Raw genomic sequence first — 23,516 nt, forward strand, 5'->3', positions numbered from 1 at the left:
TCCACCGCAAATGTATAAACAGATAACAAAATTAGAACAAGAATTATTGTTAACTTATGTTCCACAGCCTGCACTGGAATCACAAAAGATTGTCTTCGTCACAACCTATCTGGTCTTCTAAATCAGGCTCCAGACATGTATGGATAACTTTATTTTTCGCGGTTTTAGCATCAAAATTTGCCTTGCCAGTAGTTTGTTTCAAGTGCCCACGAGAAACAAGCTCTTTAACTGGAATTAAATTGTCTCCGATCCTAACATCATTCTTTTTGGATGTCAAATTCATGCCGGGAATCCCACTGGATTTCAGGGACATGTACAAGTGTCCTTGAGTAACACATATTGCCTCATTACTACACCAATGGCATAAACAACGAGATCAATACACCTCGACGACACCTCCGCATTGAAAGCATGTATAAGAAGAATGTTAAAACGAGCCATCATGGCTCATTGTTCGCGCTAGGATTTTCATACCCTTCTGTCTTCATATCTTTCAATCCAAGTTCGTCTTCTTCCTCATCCGTTCTTGTATACTCTTCAAGATGCAGGTGTGGGTCAGGCTTTGGTAAACAAAGGTTTTGAACATAACTGTTCGCTAGAGGATCTTCCAAAGTAATCGTAAACTTCAAGTCGCCTTTGATAGCAGCGTTGAGTTTGGTAAAGAACCGATCCCAAGTAGCCTTGTCCTCGGCAGCCATGGAGTCACCTGGAGCAAGGTCTTCGTTGCCAATTTCGAAAATCTGGCCGTGAAGTTGGTCTCGCACCTGGGTTAAAAGACCTTCTATGGTCGTAAATCTGCCACCAAGAGTGCCGGGTTGCACAGAGAGATCCAGTTCTTCACTTGCAATTCCACACGTATCTGACTTAAGAATATCACGGGACAAATCCTCAATGCCTTCGACTTTGAGAGTTATGCGTTGTCCTTTCTCTGGAATGGCTCCTCCGGTCTTTACCTCATTTGTACGGTACCCACAGTGGTCACATACGGTGCTCCAGATAAAAACCTCTTTAAAATGCGGGATATCAACCTTCTGCATGTTGACAGTGCTTACCTTCGTGCAACCAGGGCATTCTGCTGGAAGACTATAGACTTTTCCGTCTATAATATCGAGGTCGTCTGGATCGCCAGCACTTACAACCATATTTGCACCTGTTTTGGATTTGTCGACTTCTCCGCCTCCTCCAATTCCGAGTTCTTCGTTTTGCTCACGGGTTCGAGGATAGTCCTTGCGTCGATATTTGTTTCCTTCATCATGCGGTGCCGGTGCAATCCACGAGTTTCCCGATGGGTCATCGAGTGTAATCGTAAAAGGAAATGATTCGCGATGGACCATCTTCTTCAGTTTCTGGATAATTGTCTCTAACGAATTATACAACTCGGGATCTGCAGTTTTTCGTTCCGGTTGATTACCTTCAAGCTGCTCGAGAATTCTAGCAAGTATTCCCTCCACGTTTGTGAGTTGACCATCACCTTTCGGCATTTCTATCCCCAGAGTATCTAGTCGGAAAATCGCTGAGTCGCTTTTGATAACCTGCCTCTCGAAGTCACGAGAATCTTCCACTTCAAGGGTATACTTGGCCCCTTGCTCTTGAATTTGGCCGGCTGCCTTGATAGAATTATTCTTAAAAAAACATTGCGGGCATTCAAACGATTCTAGAAGAACATCTCTAAAGAATGGAATTCGAAGGAGGAGGATTTTCGTGACACCCTATTACTAGTTAGATATTGATTTGAAGCTGGAAAATACAATCATACGTTCTCATGGCAATTCATACACAAACTTTCCAGTTGCATTGGTCCAGTATCATCATCGTTTCCATTACTTAGGTCTTCTTGGGTTGTATCATCTTTAGGATTGGTAGTCGCTAACAGCTCCGAACTGTTCGGCTTTATCGACTGAATGGTCGTCTCCATGAAAGCATTTTCACTGTCAGCCATTTTCAAGGCTAACTATACAGGTATGTCTTGATATCCGCAGAACGTAGATCTGCTACACTCCAACGATTCGAACAGAAAATTACAGAGTAATACTGTCTGCATTGCTCCAATAATGTCTCCAACATTCTTTTTTTTAAGTAGACCCCTCCACGCGCTAGGCTTTATTAAGTTTAGTCTAAAATCAGCCCCGCGCTAATCTTTATCAGGTCCGGTGAGGGATTAATATTGATCCGAGGAAGGTTAGATCCGGAAACCAGGGCTTAGGGTTGCAATAGGTCCAGCAGCCCAAAAGACGGCGAGCTTTGTGATGGCTGGCGTTTGCTGGCAGCCAAGGTGGCTAGCAACCCTTGCTGTTTGCGGGCTTTGGCGCGTTTCTTGCTATTCGCATTGTCCGTACTGCTCTTCGTTCCCGCAGGGTTGGGTTTTGAGGACTGTACTGCACCCAAGGCGTCGGCGCTGGTTGGATTCCGGCTTTGCCATGATTCGACGAGGCCCGCCGTTTTCAGATTGCGACTTGGCTGTTTTCTGAATGGTTGTATAGTTTGTCGTTGGCACCGTAAACAGTTGTAGATAACCTTTGAGTCCTCGCGCGCGCTGGCAGACTGGGGTTTCCTGCGCTTCCTGCATTTCTGAGAGTCTGATTTTGTGGACAGTGTACATGTCAGTGCCGGGGACCGGATAGTGCCACAGCAAGGACAATGTTCTTTCTTCTGGGTCAAAGTTAATGGTAATAGTTTCTCATGAAGAATGCTGCGATGGACAGTGACAAGATGTGCTGCTGTTGATGGGCTCTCGTGGTTCAGGATCACTGCTGCCCTTTTGAGAAATCCCAGTTGTGCTGTAGTTTCAGTGTGATTCATTGTGACTGTTGCTCAGGTCCCAGCTCACGGATAGCCAGGAGGGTTTTCTAGGCACATTGATATCAGTCTGTCTCATGGGAGGCATGTAGTTAGGTAGAAAGGCTGGCAAACGCAAAAACGCTCATCCAGGAAAGAAAACCCAACCACACCTGTCAGAGCTTAGCAAGCTCTAGGGACCCAGGTAAACCACAACACTCCTGAAAAGAAAATTCAATCTCTGGACTGCAGGAAATTGCCTTGGTTCCCAAAATGCTGCAAAGTGTATCCTTTCTCTCCAAAACTGTGCTTCACTGCTGAACTTGTTGGCGTGTTCCACCACTTCAGCTGCTCGGCGTTTCCCTCGTTCGGCAGTTGCTTTTAACATCCTTTCTCGGCCTCTGCTTGTCAACCACTCTCACCTTTATCAAATCTGCTACATTGCCCTTGTTTTTCTTGTACAGTCACCATCATGGCATCTCTATCATCTATACAACATGGATTTCGCTTGGCTGTGGAGGGATGTGTAAGCTTGTCTTTACAGTTCAACTTGTCAGGGCAAGACTGACGGTTTCAGGGGCATGGAAAATTGCATGATATCTACGCTTCTGTGCGCACAGCTGCACAAAGCAAAGCATGGGATGGAGTCGATCTACTTATAATTGGAGGCGATTTTCAAGTAAGCTTTCGTTCCCAAGGGCCGACAGCCTACCATATCTTCTTTGATATCAGTGTGTTTAATTACGACTCCTAGGCTGTCAGGAACTCCAACGATATGGCTTGTATGGCTGTACCACCGAGATACAAGCAAATAGGGGACTTTCATGAATATTATAGTGGTGCTCGCGTTGCCCCTTACCTAACTATCTTTGTGGGCGGCAACCACGAGGCGAGTAATCATCTTTCAGAACTGTACTACGGTGGCTGGGTCGCGCCTAAAATTTATTACCTTGGTGCTGCAAATGTCATTCACTGTGGCCCCTTGAGGATCGCTGGTATGTCGGGAATTTGGAAAGGCCCTCATTATCGCCTGCCACATTTTGAGAGACTACCGTATGACAACGATGCTCTGCGCTCTATCTACCATGTCAGAGAGATTGATATCCGCAAATTGCTGCAACTCCGAACTCAAGTGGACGTTGGTGTTAGCCATGATTGGCCACAAGCGATTGAATGGAGCGGAGATTACAATGGTTTATTTAGAAGAAAGTGGCATTTTAGGGAGGACGCAGAAACCGGAAAGCTTGGAAGTCCTGCCGCAAAATATGTCCTAGATCGCCTGCGGCCTGCCCATTGGTTCTCTGCGCATTTACATGTGAGATATACTGCCAAGTTCGAGCATACCGTCTATATACCCCCTAGGGTGGTAAATACCCGCAAGTATAATACTCCACCCCAAACACAGCAGATGCGAGAAGCAGCACTTATACCTGATGCAGAACCTCCTAAGCAGGAGGAAGTTTCTGAGCCCATAACAGAGGTCATTATGGAAACTCCAGATACCGAGGCCTGTTCCCACAGTACGACTGGTGGCCAGGTACTCCATAACGAGCAAGAGCGAATCAATGCCTGGAGGGGCTTTCATGAGGTCGCGTCAAAACGAGAAGCTCAGGAAAATGCCGAATATTTAAAGTCTGCCGATGAGTTTAGACGTCTCGTCGAAGCTGGAGAGATCGAGAAACCGAGGTCCCAGGTCAACTATCAGGTTACATGGAAAAAGGTTGTGACCGACGATAACCTTTCGAGAGACGTCACCGATGTAGTGAGGTCTACTATCAACTGTGAGACTGGCAAAGACCAAAATCGACCTTCTTGCGATGTGAAAAATGAAGACGAGATTGATATAGAGATGGATTCTGCGTCAGAAAAAGGAGAAACAACCCACAAATCGCCAAAACAGAATCACACCATGCAAATTGAAAACCCGTTACCTACAGCGGTAGAGGATGTATCAGCAGAGCTCCGGAGCCAGCTACCCGCCAGTTTTCAGAAGCCTGCTATTCCAAAGGAACATTTCGCTGAAAAGGCCCTAGTAGAAGAGGCTTTACCAGAGAGTATTGGCAACAAAATTACGGAATTTCTATCTTTGGATAAGTGTGAGGGAGAGAAAGAGTGCATTGAGTTACTAGAAGTGTTTCCTATCTCTGCATCCCCTACAGCAGGTATCGAACGTCCCTACCAGCTTGCTTATGACAAGGAATGGCTCGCTATAACTCGGGTATTCGCAGATAATATCCAAATAGGGGGCCACGAGGCGGGTACAGCAGATAACCCAGGCGCTCTTTTCTATAAAGAAAAGATCATCGAGGAGGAAAAGTGGGTTGAAGATAACATCGTCAAGCATGGAAAAATGATTGTTCCCGAGAACTTCACTGTCACAGCCCCTGTCTACGACCCATCCGTCCCAGTCACCACGCATGAACAGCCCTTTGAATACTCAAACCCCCAGACCTCTGCCTTCTGTGAAATGCTCGGCATTCACAACCCGCTCCGGCTATCCGACGAGAAGCGCCGTGAGCAAGAAGATGCCATAGTTCAAGCTAACGAGCGACGTCAATGGGATCCGGAGCCTTACTACGGTCGTGGACGGGGTCACTGGGGAAGACGTGGTGGCCGGGGCAACCGTGGCACTCCTTATGGCAATGGATATGGACACCCGCGCGGTGGGCGAGGAAACCGTCGTGGGGGACGAGGCAGAGGGCGCGGCTAAAAACTAGCTTTATTTTCCCCATCTATGTTACTACTCAACTTAGGTTGGCAAACTGGTGTTTCAATATGGGCGAGTGGCGTCAATTCATGGATTATAGGCTGTCTAAGGACGCGATAAAAGGAGCTGCTACAGCATAGGTGCACTTTTAGGTAATTATCAAACTTTCCCCTTTTATCTGTTTTACATTAGTTAGCGGAGCCAAACCAGAACCCAGTGGTAGAGAAGCAGATTAAACCGGAAATGATGTCCACAAAACAGTGTGGTGGAAGAATATTGGTACCTGGAAAATATGAAATATAGGAAATTGCAGATGCTTGTTCAATTAACTAGGTAGTTAGTTACTCAACAGGTACCCTAAGCAAACGTTTGCTCTGGTTCAAAAGGTTGACCTTATTCGATTTCCTCAATCCTGGGATGTGCCACTCCTGGTTCACTTCTGCCCACAGTCGGCAGAGGATGAATATTCAAGCCTGCTAGTCGGTCTCCTAGTGGAAGCTGAGGCTGTCCTATGACGCCCTGATGTGCGCGGATACCCCATAGCAGCGACTTTTCGAGCCAGGCTTCCAAACTTTCAATCACCATGTGCAAATGGCCGCGAGTCACAGTATCCGTTTCTTTGCTTTCCACAAACATCAACACGCGAAGGATATCGGGAACATTGCCGACTACCTTGTTGTTCAGGGCGGGTTGCTCTTGTGGCGGGTACGTAGATGGCGGAGAGGTGGTGGTAGAAAACCCAAAGCCAAGCTCTCGTCCCGATTCTCTGGCGTCGTCCATCGACTTGATAAGGTCAAAAAGCAGCACGGCAGCGCCGCGTCGCAGGATTGCGTTTTCCACTCCAGACTCGAGAGTGAGGGTGGAGAGAGCTAGATCAACGGACGCAGATGTAATTGTCGGCCCCAAACCAGCCATATTTGTTTTGATTGCAGACGCAAGAATCGACAATGCTGAGGCACGTACACGCAAATCATCTGGGACAGTATCTCTAGTTGCACCCGCTTCCCAGGCACCCAGAATTTTTCGTGAAGCTTCTTTTGTTGTTTCGTCTTCTTCTTCAGAATCTAACCCAGTGCTCAGCTGCTCTGCAATTCTCGAAATTTCATCTAGCTCTTCGCTGTTTTTTTTTTCACTCTTGAGCCGTTGCTCCCGTTCTCGCCTGGCTTTTGGTTTTTTTCCCCGTCTACTAGCAACTTCAACCAGAACCTCTCCCAGGATTTTTGCTTCATCTCCAATCAAGGCGTCGCCTAGATCCTGGACTATTCTGAGCAACGCTTCTCCGATTTTAAGCCGCTGATCAAGCGTTAAAACTTCACCTTGATCTGCATAGTGATCCGCCAGCGTTTTGATGGTCGTTTTGGGATGGCGTGATGCCAATGAGCTCAGTACCTTGATCACATTGAGATAAACAAATTCATCATCAGTAGCCACCTCATTCGTGCTCGTTAAGATGGAAAATAGAAGTGAGAGGGTAGCCGGGATGTCAAGTACTGGGGATGCCTTATTTATGAGTTGCGATATAAGAGAAATACCCTCCACTTGAACAGGAGGGAGGTGAGATGATAACGCATTTAGAGCTTGTCTATGTGTTTCAAGATCAGAGATATGAGAAGCCCTAGGCGGAGATGCGATATGGTCCGGTTGTTGGTCTGATAATGTGATATCAAGCAACATAGAGCAGGTTGTTGCTGACTGCACCAGACTCGACGGAAGAACTGGTAAAATCGAATCTATGTTAGATTTCAAAGACTGCAAGATCGATGCGATTGAATCCGATACTTTAAACTCCGGAGAAGTTAGAATTGTCGATAGCAAGCTAAACGCAGGAGATAGTGATTCGGAAGTTTCTGGCATAGAAGGGCTTTGCGTTGAATACCCCCCCTTTTCAACGATGCTGCTAACGGACGCGAAAGAGATAGTGTCGCGGCACTCGGTATCCTTGGGAAGTGTGCAGGTAACAAACCTAGATTCACTCTCCACTAATTGCCTAATGAGCTCCAGGACTTTGGTCGGATGGCGAGATAGCGAGTCTTTGAAATCGTTTAGGAGCTTCTCTGTGATTTTAGCATGAACAAGCTTCTGCAATTCAGGGTATAAGCTATTCTCTAGTTTTTTCTTATCCCTGTCGGCTGACTTCCCAAGGAGCCATTGCTGGCTTGCATGAAGGAAGACATCACAAGCAAATTCCTCTTTCCGTGGTTCTACAGCCAGAAGCTCTAGGTATTTATCAATCCGCCAATCTAAGTTGTTAATAATTTCAAAGACGTTACCCTCATCAGTTGACTCTCTGTTCTCACGCTGCCGAATTGAAATGCCACCATCATCACCGGGGCCGTAAACCAAGGTTGATAATCCATCCCATAAAATATTATCCGCAAGTTTCAACAGTCGTGAAACTTCGTCACTTACACTAAAGAAAACATGCAATAGGCGGGCTACTTTCTCTTCCCACCAGTGTTTTTGGTGTTCCTTGGCATAGCACTGTAGTCCCCAGAGTGGTAGGAGAACTGGATTTATGAGACGTTTAAGCAGGCTGGGATTTGGGTGTAGAGTCACCAGGTTGATTAACCTATTCAAAGCTCGTAGGAGCAAATATTCGGGTACGACAATAAGCCCGTTAAGAGTTGCCACATTATGATCCGGAGCAACAGAGCCATCAAAGGAGAACGTTCTTAGCCATACGGTGGTGAGATCCGAGACTTTGCCATTCAATATGTCGAAAATTGGGCGGACAAAAATATTAAAGCCGATTTTTCCGGGGGCACCCAAAGCGCGTTTGCTGAGAATACCATTCCCAATTACGTAGGAAGCTGTTTTTTTCATGTCATAGTCATCCCCATCAAGTAAAGCGAGAATTTTTGGGGAGATGTTGCTGAAATAATCTTCTGGGGACATTTCTTGAGGTACAGAAGATAACAGCTGCGAAGTCTGCATGATTGCATGGATGGTGATGGGGGGGCCTTCAGCAGAGACATTTGCAGCAGCCTCACCTAGTATTGGAGCGAACTGAGAAGCAAGAAATAGAATTGTTTGAAACACCCCATCCTTTCGTAGTGGTACTTGGGATAGCTGTGAAGAGACTTGAGCCTTGAACCATGGAGCAGTACTTGATTGCAGTAAGGATGAGAGCACTGGCAGTAGAGTGGTCGTAGAGCATCTATAATAATGTTAAAATTGAATCCCAGGTTTTCAAAATACACGTACTCGTTTAAAATGCCCCTAAATATATTTCCATACGCATGGACATCCGAATATGAAAGATCCTTAGAATTGAAGGCTAACTCTGCAACTCCACAAATTAAGTCGGGAAGGATTCTGTTCGTGATGATGGGTTGAATAGATGTGCTGCCGTCTTGTAGAATATTAGCTAGGTTATTGACGATTATTTTCAGAATACCCCTGTGTACGTTAACTCTTGGTATTTGTCTTGCGATGACGCCGGTTGGAAGAACCGAGACAACGCGTTTGTCCATCGGAATGCCAACGCCATTGGATAAACAAGGGTATATGCCTTCAAATGATAAAAGATCAAGCAGAGCATTCAGAGCGCGACGGCGCCTTGCGTCTTCCAGTAGCAAATCAGGATTCCCTCCAGATGAAATTTGGGTTACAGGTTGCGAGGTAAGGCCAGCCACAAAGGCATCATGGATGCCGGACAGCAGCTCCAATGCTCGCTGCAAGACACGGAACCTTGGCGTGTCATTTTGGCAGTATCCAATGGGAAGATTCTTGTTCAAAATTTCAACCAGCGAGCCGCCATGAGACTCCTGTATCTTCTCTTGGGTCTGTTAGCTCAGGCAGCTCATGTTGGTACGCTTCAGAATTCGTGCCTTTGTTTAACACCGGATAGAGAAAGTCATGCGTAGAGTTGAATGCATTTCTCAGTTGTACAGTATCCTCCATTTAAGCACCATGCCTTGATAATCGCAAATCACGACAATTGCAGCCCTTCGAATACGGAGCATAAAATGATAACTCCGTAAAGTAAGCTAGGCCAAATTTGGGCCGACCTAAGTAAGCTAAACTAACAGGTAGTTAAGTTAGTTAACTAACTAACTAGTTACCTGGGCTGACGTCATTTAGTGTTTTCGCGACGCGTCTTAGTTAACTAACCTTATTTAGGTCGCGCGTCTCCTTCCCACTCTCGATTTTGTTTTGATTTCTCTCAAGAATACTTTCACGACAACCCCATCGCTATGATCGAATGGTGACTGCTTGACTGACGAATTCGCGCTAGAATACTTTTTGACTCGCTCCCTCTTTGTCTAAAACCGAAATATCGACCTTGCCAGCCAGCTCAGATCCATTCGTACCCCCGTTCTCCTGGCATCCTAGTGATGCTTTAATCTGCAGTTCAACCTCCTCACAGTTCTCCAATAGTCGTCGCACGCGTCAATCGCTCCTCTCGAGAACTACTCTAGCTTAGATAGCTGGCTGCCTGTCTATCTACTGTGGTTTCGGAGTCGACGAATGTTGGAACTTAACCCTACGTGACCTCGTCGAGTTCTCAACGTGCCTATCTTTTGGTCGCCGAAGAACAAGTTTCGTGGTAGCAGCTATCCGACTATCTGACCAGCTTACTCTTACTTCTTTTTTTAAAAGGGACGAGATAAGTGAAAGGAGGGAAGATGCCCAGAGCCTATGGCAGTGAAAGACGGTCAACTATGCGTTCATAAAATTCCAAGAGGAATACGCGTCAGTTTATCAAAGCTGGACAACATGCTTGGATCAAAAAGGATATCCAGTCCGGTGTGGGCAGTCTTGGAGGAGAATGGGAGGCCGTCGGTGAAGCACACTGGGTGCCTCAGCTTGTGAGGATTGCCTTAGGGAGGCCTCCTATGCCCAACAGCTGACTGAATGGTTGGGAGTCTGAGAATAATCTTGGATATCTGCATCATCTGCTTCAATTGGAATTGATCTAAGAACGTATCAAATACTCTCCCCGGAGGGTGGCCAACACTCGCCCATTTAACTTGGTATCGCTTGTGATGTTGCCTACTTTTGTCGGAATCGGTTTCATACCGTAGCAAGGTACACGATGTCAACAAGTGCTGCTTTGGGCTTCTTGAGTGGTAGTCCTTTGGGAATTGCCGTCGAGATTTTAGCTTGGTACTGTTCCGGTTGGATAAGGTTCAATGCGAAGTGGTAGTGTTGGTTTCTTCGGTTGCCGAGCGCTCGTTGAGCTGATGGCTCGCGATCCTACCATTGACATCACTTTTGCGGCTGGCCGTCCCATGTGCGCTTCGAACCTCCACACAAGCTTCGCTTGTAGGACCCCGACGGCCCACCCCCCTTCCATGACCAGCTGTTTCAACAACAGGCGCTCGCTCGCTGGATCTTACGTAATGTCACCCGCCAAAGACGTGAGTCTCCTTCATTGGGAGTGTCCGGGTCCGCCACGTTAATCATCTCACCGCATGTTTACCTTACGGATCGAGTTGAACGTCGACAACCCCTTCCCACCCGGGAAGAACAAAGCGATTTTTGAGGACGTTATTTGTTCGCTTCATCTGCCCTCCTATTCGTTAGAGGAGAGGAAACAAAAACTTGTCTCTGAGGATACTGTATTACACACACAGGAGATTTTTCCATTCGGTTGGGCTTGGGGTTCGGGTGTGAAATTTGAATACTGGATTGATATACTATCACCCAGATGGTTCGGTTAGACAAAGATGAGTCAAAATGGCTAGAACTGCCGAACGAAATTCGAAGAGGCAGTTACCGCGATCATTGGAGTGGTTTGGTCGGTGTGGCTCCATAACATAACCGAGGTGCTCTGACTTGCTACCAAAATGGCTCAAGATGGTGTCAATTTCGTTCCCATGTTTATTGATTGGGCCTCTCGACGGAACTTATCATGCTGAATAATACTGTTTTTGAGATGGTTTTTTCCGACTCAGCATTCTCTGTCTTAATTTTGTGGGGCCCCCTCCATTTATAGCTTGCTATCTCTTCTTGTGGCGGCCCGGTTGGTTCGATGACAGGATGTCATGTGCCACGTCGAGACCTCTCTAGAGTGAGGCTCAGAGCTTTGGCTCGTTCGATTGGTATTGACCTTGTCTTGTCTATCAGCCACCTCTTTCATTAAGCGACGCAAGTATGGAGTATGGGTTGTCTTGCTGAAAAGAGACTTGAAGTTTGGAGCAAAACCATCGATGATGAAACCTTGTTATCCTGGCTGATGAGATGCCCGGTCGATATAAACATATTGGGGACTGATTGTGCATCATCTAAGTCGCTTTGCTGTGGTTTTGCATTTCCTGGTGTTTTGGCCGTTCTTTAGGGAACGGCCTTGCTTTTTTTTTTATAAGTGCCCCATATCCCTTCCAGCATTTTTCTGTGGAGCTAACTGCAGGACCTGCAGTGGAACCGGCCTATGGGACTTGCGCGGCCTAGGAGCCTCTCTCTGAGTGGGACTGTTCCCGGTGCGGCTACCAGATATCGACCGTGACCTGCCACTCGAGGCCCCATCAATTTGACTTGTTCGTTCCTTCACTTTGCCTGTGATGCACTGCTTAGAATGCCGCCTACGACCGTGCCATGCCAGCCATGGTTTCCTCGGGAAGTGGCCGCGGGGGGCTCCTTCTGCTGCTCGATGAAAACATCAAAACACCCTTCGTTCTCTTGTTTATTCTATCTAAGCGCTGTGTTCTTGGCCTGTGTTTTTGTTTGGGGGCGTTAGTATATTCAAAGCAGTATTGGTATTGATCAAACCGCCTCTCTTAATTCATGTTTGGCATAATGTCTCTCAAATGGCTTCTTTTCTCTATTGTTGCTCTAGTATCAATTCCGACTCTATTCGTCGATGGCAAGCCAGCTGTATCTGGTATCAAATTCCCCTTTTATCGCAACTTGCCGAAGTTCCCTTCACACCGATTTCCGAACTCAATGCCAGCTCCTGGCTTCACCGCCCAGAAGAACTTAGCAACTCAGAAACAAGGCCGAAATCTCTGTGGGCCCGATCATGGGCCTTGTGAAAGAGGCTTCTGCTGTTCTTTGCATGGTAACTTGTGGGCGATACATTTATCCTTACCTATAGAAACTAACATGTCTAGGATACTGCGGCCATGGACCGGACTACTGCCAGGCCCCAGACTGTTTGTTTGACTTTGGCAGTGGCTGCGATGCTCTAAAATGGCCTCAAGGCGCGGATACCTCTACCGTTCCGCGCCCCCACGTTGGGGAAATTCCTTACAGTTTCGTTCCCATCTATCAGTGCGTTGTCCCAAACACGATCGCTTTAACCTTCGATGATGGTCCAAACATCTATACCGCTGATCTGCTGGATATCTTGGACTCGTACGACGCGAAAGCGACTTTTTTTGTGTCAGCTTTCAATTCGAATAAAGGTAGCATTGATGATCCGAATTACCCATGGGCCGACCTCATTCATCGTATGTTCAATAGCGGCCACCAAATTGCTAGCCATACATGGTCACATCAGAACTTGGACTCCATGTCGAACGGCTCTCGCCGTGAGCAAATGATTAAGACCGAAATGGTATTACGGAATATTCTTGGTGGCTTCCCGACATATATGCGGCCTCCTTACTCTGCGTGCTCTGTTCAATCGGGCTGTTTAGGAGACATGGATGATTTGGGCTATCATGTTGCTTACTTTAATGTTGACACGGATGACTACAATAATGCTTCTCCGCATCAGATTCAAAGATCAAAGGATTTGTTTGATCACTCCATGGCAATGCACGAGGTGACCGGACGTCCCATGCTTGTGATTGCTCACGATGTCCACGAACAAACAGTTTATAACCTGACAATTCATATGCTTCATCGCCTATACGAGTCGAACTACCGACCAGTTACGCTCGGTGAATGTTTAGGTGACCCACCAACCAACTGGTACCGCTGGACTGAGGGTTCTCTCTACTACCCTGAGCTGAGTAATTCAAATGCCAGCTACAGGCGCCCTGGGGAGAAACCAGTCTCCAATGATGGTACCTGTGGAAAAGATTATACCTGCGCTGGCTCGAAATTTGGCAAGTGCTGCAGTGCACATGGGTTTTGCGGCAATGCCACTGAGCACTGTGGTTCCGGATGCCAGGAGTCAGCCGGAGTATGCTCCTTTCAAGTAGGAAATGTTATTCTTTCCAACGACAGCTTTGCGATTCCAGAAGAGCACAGCGGTGACGCTAGCCATGGAGGAGATCATGATGAGACTGAGGGTGAGCGTATTGACGGTACCTTTTCTGATGATAGCATTCAAGAAAATGAGGAAGACCACGGTCATGAAGATGAAGAAGAGGAGGAAGAGGAGGAAGAGTATGAGGAGGACTATGATGGGTGAATTGTGGTAAAGGCTTTTCTTTGCGATTAGCCCCGCCCGGCATGTATGTGCACACGTACATGGCTCGAGGCCACTGATAGCCCAACAAGAACAGGGACAATTTTATCCCAGTTTCTATGTGTTAGACCTGCCACATTGTTCATCATCCAATCTCTTTTTCCCTCGTTCTCCTTTAATGCTGTACCCATGTCCCTGGCTCTCCATACCATTAAGGGCCATGGAATCAACGGGCCGCTCCTGTTCATTATCTGGTGTTGAAGTAGTAACTACATGCATACTTAAATTACAGCCACTTATTGTGTCGCTAGCTATAAGCAAATATTGGAAATACCCACGCAGGAGTAAAGTACACTACAGAGTGCCCCATACGGCATATTAATGGATACAACATGACCCAGCTTTGCTTAGAGGCTGATAGGCTAAGACTGCTCTGATAGTTTGCTTGTCATAACTATAGATCGGCTTCGTCCCAAACATAGTGAGCATATAAAAAAAGTTGGATCAGATGTGCATGTTATTGGCTATAATTTCAGCAACAGAGTGCACAAAACACATCTGAGGCATACTTTAGGGTCTTGGTATAATATGTCATTAAAATATGCTTCCTACATAAAATTACATTACACCATGAAATCATCAGGGTCGTTTTGCTACATACAATTCATCAGGTTGAAACCGATGGCGCCTATGTCCATACATATAACTTATAAGGTCTATTTCCGAATAATTTTAAGCAATGGCGCAATTCTCGCTTTACGACTCAGTCCTACACGATAGGTAACTCTGTTGTTTATTGCTATGGGACTGTGCTTGTCTGGGCCCTTTGCCCCTGCTTTCTGGGGTGTGGAAGCGAGCAAAATTTCTTGCTTGCCTGATGGAATCGGTTCCTGGTGATCTTGGTCTTCAATGCTGTCTTTTTGTTGTTGAGGGTGTGTGTCTTGTATTTTGATATTAGAGGTATCAAGAGAGGGCGCAGCCGGGCTTGCGGGATCATGGGGTTGAGGCGTGGTGTTTTCTGGTAAATTTGAATGATACTCCAGAGTACTGGGTTCTGCAGTGTCCTTGCTCTCGTTGGGGCCATTAAACTTCTTGTTGGGTTCGTTCAGGGATGACTGCACATTTACATCCGCATTTTTCGGCTTTCTGCTACGCTTCTTTCGTGGGGGTACAGGTGCCGGTATTTCATCGGGATCATTTCCAGAGACCGTCTGTTGCGCAGCAGTAATTTCATTCGTTCGGAGAGCATTTGTGCCGCTTTCAAGGTTGAACGCACTATTTCCAATTGCAATGGGAACGGGCGCATTCTCCACCCAAATAACGTCGTCCTCTATATCTGACTCGCTTGATTTCTTAAGAATAATTGACATGGTTTTCCCTCTCTTTAGCTTTCTTTTCTTTTGTGACTTATTTTCCTTCCGTAAAACCTTCGACGTTGGAATTGCGGGGGCAACAACAGGCATATCTATATTTGTTGAAACATTTGTTGGCTTGTCCGCTTCAGGTGGCTCTTCCGTTATATTGACCGGCATTCTTTCATTGTTACCAGAATAGCCTGGGTTATCCACAAGGATATCCAAACTATTAGAATCAACCTCTCTACCATTATTAGGATAGGGCTCTGCCGACGAGCGAGGTACGATTTTTGGCCCGCTTCCCTTCGCTCGAGATCTAGAAGGTCTCGGTCTATACATTTCTTTTGGCATCCCTCCAAAATCATCAGATGCCAAGTTAATGGTATCGGATGTCTGGGAGTCTGCTGTATCGTCTTGAGTATCAACCTTTGTTACAACAACCTTAACTGAAACGGGTAGAGAGAGCTCATCAACACTACTTGAGGATGAGGCCGGGAGTGGCTGGTCTGTAGGATGTGTCAAAGTTCGCCGAGCTCGAGCATACCTCGTCGACGACAACGGTTCAGTATCATGTGGAGAATTGATGGGAACGGTCACCGATTTTGAGCGGCGAAGGGGGCTTTTGTTTTGCGTAGTTTGGCAGCCATTAAATGAACTAGATGGACTAGATGTCGTAGTTTCAGGGGCATTTTGCCTACTAAATTGAGCCTTGTTTTGTTCTAATAGGTCATATTTTTGAAGTGGCTCATTTATTAGATTCGCGGGGGTTTGACCCAAGACAAAAGGGCCAGCTTCAGCTGTTGTTTTAATCAGAATATCCATGGAACACGAGGGCTCAAACGAATGTTGGTTTTCCCCATGGACCATTGTTTTACTCCGTTTAGACATTTGGTATTCTTGCCTAGTATTGTGGATGATCTCTTCATTCATTGTTGTTCTGCTTCGTTTCAAACCACCTTTTAGAGGGGAACAGAAGGGCTCAGCAAGCTCATTCTCAAGAACAGTCCGGGGCTCTGCTTCTGTATGTACTAAGTATTTTTATCAGTGGGTTAGAAATATAACTGCAATACGCGATCATACCATCAATACACTTCCCCTCGAAAGGACTATTCCCAACTAGACTGTGTTGGATTCCATCCGCAGCTGTCTGCCCTGTGGAGACCAGATAATCATCAAAGTTGACGGTTAAACAAGGATCTTGGCCGTCAGTGGCCACCACGTCGCCGCTTAGGTGACCCTGGCCTGGAACATCCGGATTGAGGTATTGTTCTGGGCCCAAAGATGTACCAGCATTCTCCAACTGTGATATTTGAGTAATACGGATTCTAGGATCAGTGAGACCATCATCAGACTCATCTGAGTCTTGGATTATGAGATGTCCTAACATAGGTACCACTTGAGCTGTAGTACAATGTTCTTGAAGACAGACGTTGGATAGTTGACGCGACGGTTGGTCCAGACTGACCTGCCCGTGAAACGCGATATCACGTGATGTGATTACTACACCTTGGTGCAAAGCGGATTATGTATGAATGTATGTATGCATGTATGTATAACACAATATATGGTAGGAAAGGCCCTCTGCCATTTACTCGAGATTTCCAGGTTTCATAACTCCCCGACCAAAAAACTCACTAATGAGTCCGAAACGATCCCGACTCCGTTCCAACTCTGTGCGGAAAAGTTCATGTTGATCCGCAGCCTTGATCTGGCGTTCTCGAATCGCTTGTATTGTCGCGTTTTGGGGTGCACAGAGGGGACATTCTAGGTTCTCATCGACAGAATTTAAACAACGTTGGTGGAACGAGTGTTTGCAAAGAAAGTGCACAGTGGGAAGATCTAAGTTACCGCCGCAAGACGAGCAGCGGCGGGCTTGAAAAACAGTAGGTTTGGAACCAAGCTCAGAGATTTCTTGCCGCCTGGATTCAGTCTCGGTGGTGTAACTGTTGATAAGACGTCGGCTCTGGAGGACTGGGTCAGTTTCATTGTGCAACAGGTAAAAGGGGAACAGGAACGAACATTCGAAATCTCCTTTCTGTCCCTTTGTATATTATCGTCAAGGTACTTCTTGACCATGCCCATTGTAACGACAGCATTGTTGCTTAGGGTTTGTATGACTTGCAACGGCGACATCAGCCCATCTCGGTCTATACGTTTCAGAACAATGTCAAGTTCATCTCCCGCCTCTTCTAGGGTTTTGGGGCTTGATGCAAAGTATGCGAGTGCGTCAATATAGAGTTGTGGCTCATCTGGTCCGTATTTTCGTAAAGCCTTAATCACCCCTGGGGTATCTTTTACAGCGGCGTATGATCGTAAGATATCAGATCGTAAACCCTGCTGTTCCCGTACGAGAGTGGTTCCTTCTTGGAAGCCAGATAAATCCGATAGCAACAACACGTTTGACGTAGAAACGGGTATCTATAAGAGAGGTCAGCCAATATAGGTTTAGTAAAATGCACGTAGAACATACGTCGCTCCCTTCAATCAGTTTTTTAGCCTTCGCTTCCCAATCGGCTTTTTCCGTTGAATTTCGTTTGCGGCTTGCAGTATCAAGATACATTTCGAATAATGTAGTATAGATATCGACTTTATCGTCCTTCGTTAAATCTTCCTGTTTGATTAAAGCCTCGAGAAAAACGATGAATTCCTCGGGATGGTCAACAAATGATGAGAAGGATGTCCTGGGTTTTGGGACGGTGTACTGGATAATTTCTTCTTGCTCTGTCGTAACCTGAGGTTCGCTGATTGTGGATTTTGAATGGTCGGTCTTAGAAATGCTAAGGTACGGTAATGGGATAAGAGATGCTAAGTTCTGCAAACCTCCTGTAGTTCGTATCTCTTCACCTTTCACTACTTCCTCTTCCTTTTTTCTAATGGGTCGATATCGTCCAGTATAGTAATCAATGAAAATTTTGGTGGTGGATTGTGGGCAGTGTTCTAACAAAACCCGGGCATATTTCATGAGATTAGGGTATGCCTGGTGATATATTAGCTCAGGTGCAAAAGGAGTCTGGAGCAAGGGCATACAAGGCCTGGGTCTAGGCTCCAAATAAACCTTAGAGCTTCGGAATATTGTTTAGAGTCCTCAATTAGGATGTCAACCACCATATCATTTTCCCCGTGTTTTGTCGCTAGGTAAGTGGCTTGTTCAAAATAACCACCCTGCCTACACATCGCAATTGCGGTGTCTAAATCGAATTTCAATTCTCCAGGGGTTTTAATAAAAGAGTCCAGTTTAGTCGTGTCTTTTAACTTCGCATAACAATTCAAGAGTAAGGTGGTGTGGTCAATTGTTGCCTTTTCATGGTCATGCAGCTCTTCTAAATATTCAATAAGGTTATGGATGCGTTGAGTATCAAGGAACTGGCATGTATATTAAAAGGGGTTTATTAAACAAATTCAAAATGCCGGATAAAAATACCTTGCGGATCACTTGCGATGGCTCGGTATTATCTATAGCGCGGAGATACTGCTGCATTGCGGTGTCGTAATCACCCTTGTGATACAAATAGTCGCCATATTTGCGAAAAATGATATTTTGTTGTAGTGTATCAATGCCAGCCTTCTGTGCAAGATTGATGGCTAAGATATAAAGATTCCTCTGATAAAGAATCTCTAATTTCTCTTGCAACGTTTTCTCCTGATATCGGTAGAGCTGCATGTAATTGTTAGCACATAAAATAAACTCTAGGTTGAACACTAGCACCTTTCCATCCACAGTAATGAGAAATAGATCACCCCATTCCTTAAAAACGTGCTTTATCTTGGACGAAATAGCTTCAGAGTGTCCGATAAACTTCAAATCCGGTTCGAGGAGGGTGAAAGTGGAAGTATTAAATATTTCATCTACTTGACTGGTCCCAAACCTCTGCAAAGTAGCTGACTTGTCCATTGGTACGAGGGGTGGGCAAACCAAGGCAATATAATCCTGAAAAACATCGATAAATGTTTTCGGGCTATCAAATGCAAAGCTTGGCCCGCGGCCGTTTGGTCTATATGTGTATATAGCATCCTCCCGCGCAACAAGGACATCGCTAGTATCTTTGTCGAATGACATACAGCCCACCCCGCAGCCTAGGTTCTCCAATGTACGAGCAGGCTGGCCGTCCCCTTTGCCGGTGATAACTATGGTGAGTATGCGCCCAGTAGTGGCAATAAAGAGTGTTGTTGTGGCTCCGCGTTGAACTTCCAGGCCAGTGATAGGTTCTTCTGATTCAAAAATCGTTCTCTGCTCAGCACCCCGATCATGAATTAAATCCCCTCTAATAAGAGTCACCGAACCATTGGCAAATCCCACTGCGATCTGCCATAGGTCGTCCAACACAACAAACGCAGAGACTGGAAATTGCCTCCGCTTGTTATGCACGTTTTTAGTCGAACGGCATCGAGGTTCATCAGTCTTCTTATCTACTTCATTGAGTGCCCATACCTTCAGCACGGGTTCGCTTGATAAATCTTCCTTCAGAGTCACAAGATACGATGTCCCAGTAACCTGTTTCATGTGCGTTATTGGGCCTGTGTCGTAGGCTTTGAAGGACCGAATGACCTTAAAGGCCCTAGAGAGAATATGGACGAAGCCATCCGTAGTACCCAGAAAGAGGTTATCTGACCCTGCGCAGATGGAAGTTATGTCGCTCTGGGCATCATCAGCATAGAGCAATTTTTGCTGAGCCTTGCAGAGCAAAACAGATACTAACATTGAATATTAAAGATCCTGACTCATCAGGCACATGAACCTCTGAGGCTCTAAAGAAGTTGAAAGATTTCCACTGCCTAGTTAGATAGATGAAAGTATGGGGCAAAAGCTAGAATCTTACTGAAGTCAAGGCCATATCCTTAATCCAATATTTAATGGTTATCACATTGAACGAAGCAATGTTATATTATCCCATGGCATCAAATATAACCGCTTGCATTTTTGAAGGTAGCTTTACACCGTCGTTTACGCACTTCCGATGTTGATGCAACTGCCCGCCACAGTGGTTCCCTCGGTTCACCGTATGACGCCCATGGCTCTAGCTGTTAGCACTGTTACTACCAATGCCCTAATACTATTATAGACTAGTTCGTTTCCAAGACCTTAGTCAGCTAACGAGCGGAATATTACTAACCCAGAATAGGACTAGAGGACATAAACGCGCCCGCGTTAATTGATTTCTCGTGTTCACGCAGGCAACGAAGAAGCACTTGACTTGGCCATCAGCTGTCAGAAGGCCCAGGAGCGGCCGAAGGCATTTTTACCGTCTAATGCCAGGTTTTAACAAACCGGGGCCACCTTTGCTGCCCAAGTACAGTGATTTTGCAGCCGCTGATCATGCAATCTTCGGGTGAGAGGTCCCGTCTTCGGACTGACCCCTCTCTATCATTTGAGCCATTATCTACCAGCTTTTCGGAAACCGCCATATCCTGCTCCGAAAGTGACACGGATGAAGTATCTCGAGCCGCAAAACGACGACGAATCGAACGGTTAGCCCGAGATTATTTGGACGGAAAGCCTCTTTTTATCCTTACTGCTCGTCTCAAAGGCCCCTTCGATGGTCGATGGGTCAATCCGTGGAACAAAGCGAAGCGGTATAGAACACTTGAAACACCGGATTCCAATACTCGCCAGACCGATATTCATCAGAAAACACCTCTGGCTATTACTCACGAGTCTGTAGCTCAAAAAAACCGCTCACGCAATGAATTAACGGAGAAAGGCGGTATTAGTACTTTCCGGCGGCAAAGATCTCGGAACGAAGTACCAGAAACACCCGGTTATTCATTCATCTCCAATAATCCAAAAAACACTGTCGTCTCTGGCGAATGGCTAAAAAGAAACGGGAAATTTTGGGATCGGCGTTTATTAGAATGTGCACGGTCTCCTAGCCCGTCGCCCATTAATCGATCGAACAGTATTTCACTCGCCCCACAGCAAAGTTCTCTCTTAAATGAAGGCTCCTACTTAGAAGGGGAGCGTTCCGTTCTAAATCCTGGCGAGAAACTTACCACCAAGCCCTTGCTACCCGAAGGCCCTCTTGTTCAATCCAGTAAATTATCAAATACAGAATTATGTCAACCACTCAAGCATAAGAAAAAGAAGAAGAAGCAACGAAACCGACGACAACTTATAAGGACAGAATCACCATATAGCGTGTCTGCTCCATCGTCCGAATCTCATTCAAGATCCCATGGTGGAACACCATCACTGAACAGAAAAATATCTTTGACTCCACCCGCCGCCACGAGATCTTTTCAGCGCCATCATATTTACGATGCGATTGAAGCTCCCAAAAGCACTCTTCTTACCGAAGAGCCAGCCCAGGGTAGTTCTAAGTCTATCCATATTCTTGAGGAGCAAACAGGGACACCATCCAAAAAAAAGCCAATCAAACTTCGCCTGAATACCAGTTTTAAAACCACTTCCTATGGGCCCAATGGCCGCCATAACCGAAGTTCTGTAACCACCACAATCACAAATTTCCCCTCTGCACAAATCGTACCTGGACAAACAACATTTCATAATCAAATCTCACTTCATTCCACCCAATGCCCCGTTTCCCATAACACTCGTTTTAGTCCTGCAGTAGATGGTGCCAAGTCAACGCAGATCTCCGTGGGTGCAGTGCAGCAGCAATTTCAAGAGCAACGACCAAATAATCCTAGCACAGCAGATATATTGTGCTCGCACTACCATGATAATGCCAGTAACGATGTCCACGCTGCTCAAGATTCAGGTTGCATCCAAGATATAAGCGACAACCCTATTTCGAATACCCCTTGTACGGTTGATCCCGTTCAGTTCCCGCCCGAATTTATAAGCGAGAGTAACCACATCAGCGAAGCCACCGTGATGGAGATTGGTAGTCGCAAACCTTCAGCTGAAGTGGTTCCGCCTAAAGACATTATTATGGATTGTCGCAGAAGTTCGTCTACGTTGGCGGAATATGACGCCCTTCAATCGTCTTCTCCTGTAGAGAGCTCGCCTCGAAAATCCCCAGGAACTGATCTCGCTTTGACTTTAGCGGCATCAACGGCCACCACAAAGCATCAAGATGGCCAGGGTTTTATTGGATTTGACAACTTTGACCTTGACCAAGCAATAGCGGATGCCGGAAGTTTTCTGCAAAGCTGGGAGCTCTACGCGGATATCAGTTTTCAGACGACTAGGACCATTCCTTCTTAGCCAGGACTAGTTAAACCTTTAAACTAGTTACTTAGTTAGCCGCATCTTGGTGCCAGGTAGCTAACATGGCAATCTCTGATCAGGAACAATCAGCAAGTGAAATGGGTCCGTGATGAATAATAATTAGTTAGTGGTGTGACTAGGCCCTAACAGTAGCCAACCTGGATTGTTGACAGTAGCCGTAGAGAAGCGTCAATTAGGCACTTACTACCTAGAAATGTATATAGTTAACCACCACTTGCATGTCATCTTATTTTTATTAATATTATATCTTGAAAATATAATATACGTAGTATACTACTCATGTCTGTCTATAATTTATAAGATTAAGACGTATGTAAAAATGAATATAGCATGGAGATATTCAAAAGTTCCCCTTATACAGGCAAAGCTCTTATCGTTTCAATATTCAGAACCCCTCACTACTATACAACGCCGCAGAAAGTAGCAATTAGGATTAACATTTCTAAAGTATAAGGATAAGAATTTTATACTATACTTTAGACCACTGGTAGGGGCTTTTTCATTTGCTGTGCTCCATACTGTTGAATCACTAGGCTGCAGTTTCACTTCATAGCACAAGAACCATGATATTGTCGGCGAAACAAACAGTAAACTTAAGGCTAGATAGTCTTCATAAGATTTTTGCTTTATTTTAGCCAAGAATGCCCTGGGGGCACTACTTATATAAGCCTGTATGTATGTTATCAACATTGCATTTATTTTTAAAATATGCCAGGGCGTATTTATGAGTTCACATATGCAGCCCTTACAAATTCTGGTTTTCTGGTTGAGAACAGCTGAAAAAGATAACCTTTAAGGCCCCATGCTCAGCGGTGGCTGAAGTCCCGAACGAAATTGAGGTTGAGAGGGGTGAAACAAAGAAACTAAGTAGGCGATAAACTTTCCTATTCTTGCTTAATGATATTTCCGGTAGTACCGTAGGTAAGCTCGGTACGGAGTGCTTCCCTGAAGTATGGAAGCGGAAGCCAAAGGTGCTACGGAGTACGGAGTAGTTGAGCTGTAGAAGATGCGTTGCCTGGTCAACGAAAAGTCTTGGCTGCCAGCTGGAATGGCGGTGTCGGGCCGACTATTATTCCGCACTTCCGACGTAGTTACCGCTTTGAGAACTTTGTTGTGATGAAGTCACTAGATATCCGGTGTCAGCTCCGTGCGACGCCTTTTGTTTGCTCTGAGCGTACACGTTATAGC

The 23,516-nt window shown here is 45.9% G+C and overlaps 8 protein-coding genes across 8 annotated transcripts; 3 read left to right on the forward strand and 5 right to left on the reverse strand.

Annotated features, from left to right (window-relative positions):
* Positions 1-79: 79 nt before the first annotated feature.
* Positions 80-1,939, reverse strand: ZPR1 (nucleolar zinc-finger protein; the record flags this gene model as incomplete). Its single annotated transcript, XM_049251533.1, has 3 exons — positions 80-350; positions 475-1,709; positions 1,757-1,939. 3 exons carry the CDS (start codon positions 1,937-1,939, stop codon positions 80-82), a joined length of 1,689 nt encoding a protein of 562 aa, XP_049109338.1.
* Positions 1,940-2,199: 260 nt separating this feature from the next.
* LOZ57_002464 (uncharacterized protein) lies at positions 2,200-2,799 on the reverse strand (the record flags this gene model as incomplete). The annotated part of the gene is made up of 1 exon (XM_049251534.1): positions 2,200-2,799. The coding sequence occupies one exon, from the start codon at positions 2,797-2,799 to the stop codon at positions 2,200-2,202; it is 600 nt and encodes a 199-aa protein (XP_049109339.1).
* Positions 2,800-3,247: 448 nt separating this feature from the next.
* DBR1 (lariat debranching enzyme) lies at positions 3,248-5,485 on the forward strand (the record flags this gene model as incomplete). The annotated part of the gene is made up of 3 exons (XM_049251535.1): positions 3,248-3,301; positions 3,353-3,454; positions 3,530-5,485. 3 exons carry the CDS (start codon positions 3,248-3,250, stop codon positions 5,483-5,485), a joined length of 2,112 nt encoding a protein of 703 aa, XP_049109340.1.
* Positions 5,486-5,875: 390 nt separating this feature from the next.
* Positions 5,876-9,385, reverse strand: LOZ57_002466 (uncharacterized protein; the record flags this gene model as incomplete). The annotated part of the gene is made up of 3 exons (XM_049251536.1): positions 5,876-8,639; positions 8,687-9,260; positions 9,313-9,385. 3 exons carry the CDS (start codon positions 9,383-9,385, stop codon positions 5,876-5,878), a joined length of 3,411 nt encoding a protein of 1,136 aa, XP_049109341.1.
* A 2,838-nt stretch (positions 9,386-12,223) lies between these two features.
* On the forward strand, positions 12,224-13,787 carry LOZ57_002467 (uncharacterized protein; the record flags this gene model as incomplete). Its single annotated transcript, XM_049251537.1, has 2 exons — positions 12,224-12,485; positions 12,538-13,787. The coding sequence occupies 2 exons, from the start codon at positions 12,224-12,226 to the stop codon at positions 13,785-13,787; spliced, it is 1,512 nt and encodes a 503-aa protein (XP_049109342.1).
* A 713-nt stretch (positions 13,788-14,500) lies between these two features.
* On the reverse strand, positions 14,501-16,526 carry LOZ57_002468 (uncharacterized protein; the record flags this gene model as incomplete). Its single annotated transcript, XM_049251538.1, has 2 exons — positions 14,501-16,167; positions 16,220-16,526. 2 exons carry the CDS (start codon positions 16,524-16,526, stop codon positions 14,501-14,503), a joined length of 1,974 nt encoding a protein of 657 aa, XP_049109343.1.
* Positions 16,527-16,727: 201 nt separating this feature from the next.
* VPS11 (Vacuolar protein sorting-associated protein 11) lies at positions 16,728-19,838 on the reverse strand (the record flags this gene model as incomplete). The annotated part of the gene is made up of 5 exons (XM_049251539.1): positions 16,728-17,102; positions 17,159-17,557; positions 17,610-18,116; positions 18,167-18,502; positions 18,561-19,838. 5 exons carry the CDS (start codon positions 19,836-19,838, stop codon positions 16,728-16,730), a joined length of 2,895 nt encoding a protein of 964 aa, XP_049109344.1.
* A 615-nt stretch (positions 19,839-20,453) lies between these two features.
* Positions 20,454-22,304, forward strand: LOZ57_002470 (uncharacterized protein; the record flags this gene model as incomplete). The annotated part of the gene is made up of 1 exon (XM_049251540.1): positions 20,454-22,304. One exon carries the CDS (start codon positions 20,454-20,456, stop codon positions 22,302-22,304), a length of 1,851 nt encoding a protein of 616 aa, XP_049109345.1.
* Positions 22,305-23,516: the final 1,212 nt, after the last annotated feature.

The sequence above is a fragment of the Ophidiomyces ophidiicola genome, assembly GCF_022830035.1.
Source record: "Ophidiomyces ophidiicola strain CBS 122913 chromosome Unknown scaffold_7, whole genome shotgun sequence".
Taxonomy (NCBI): domain Eukaryota; kingdom Fungi; phylum Ascomycota; class Eurotiomycetes; order Onygenales; family Onygenaceae; genus Ophidiomyces; species Ophidiomyces ophidiicola.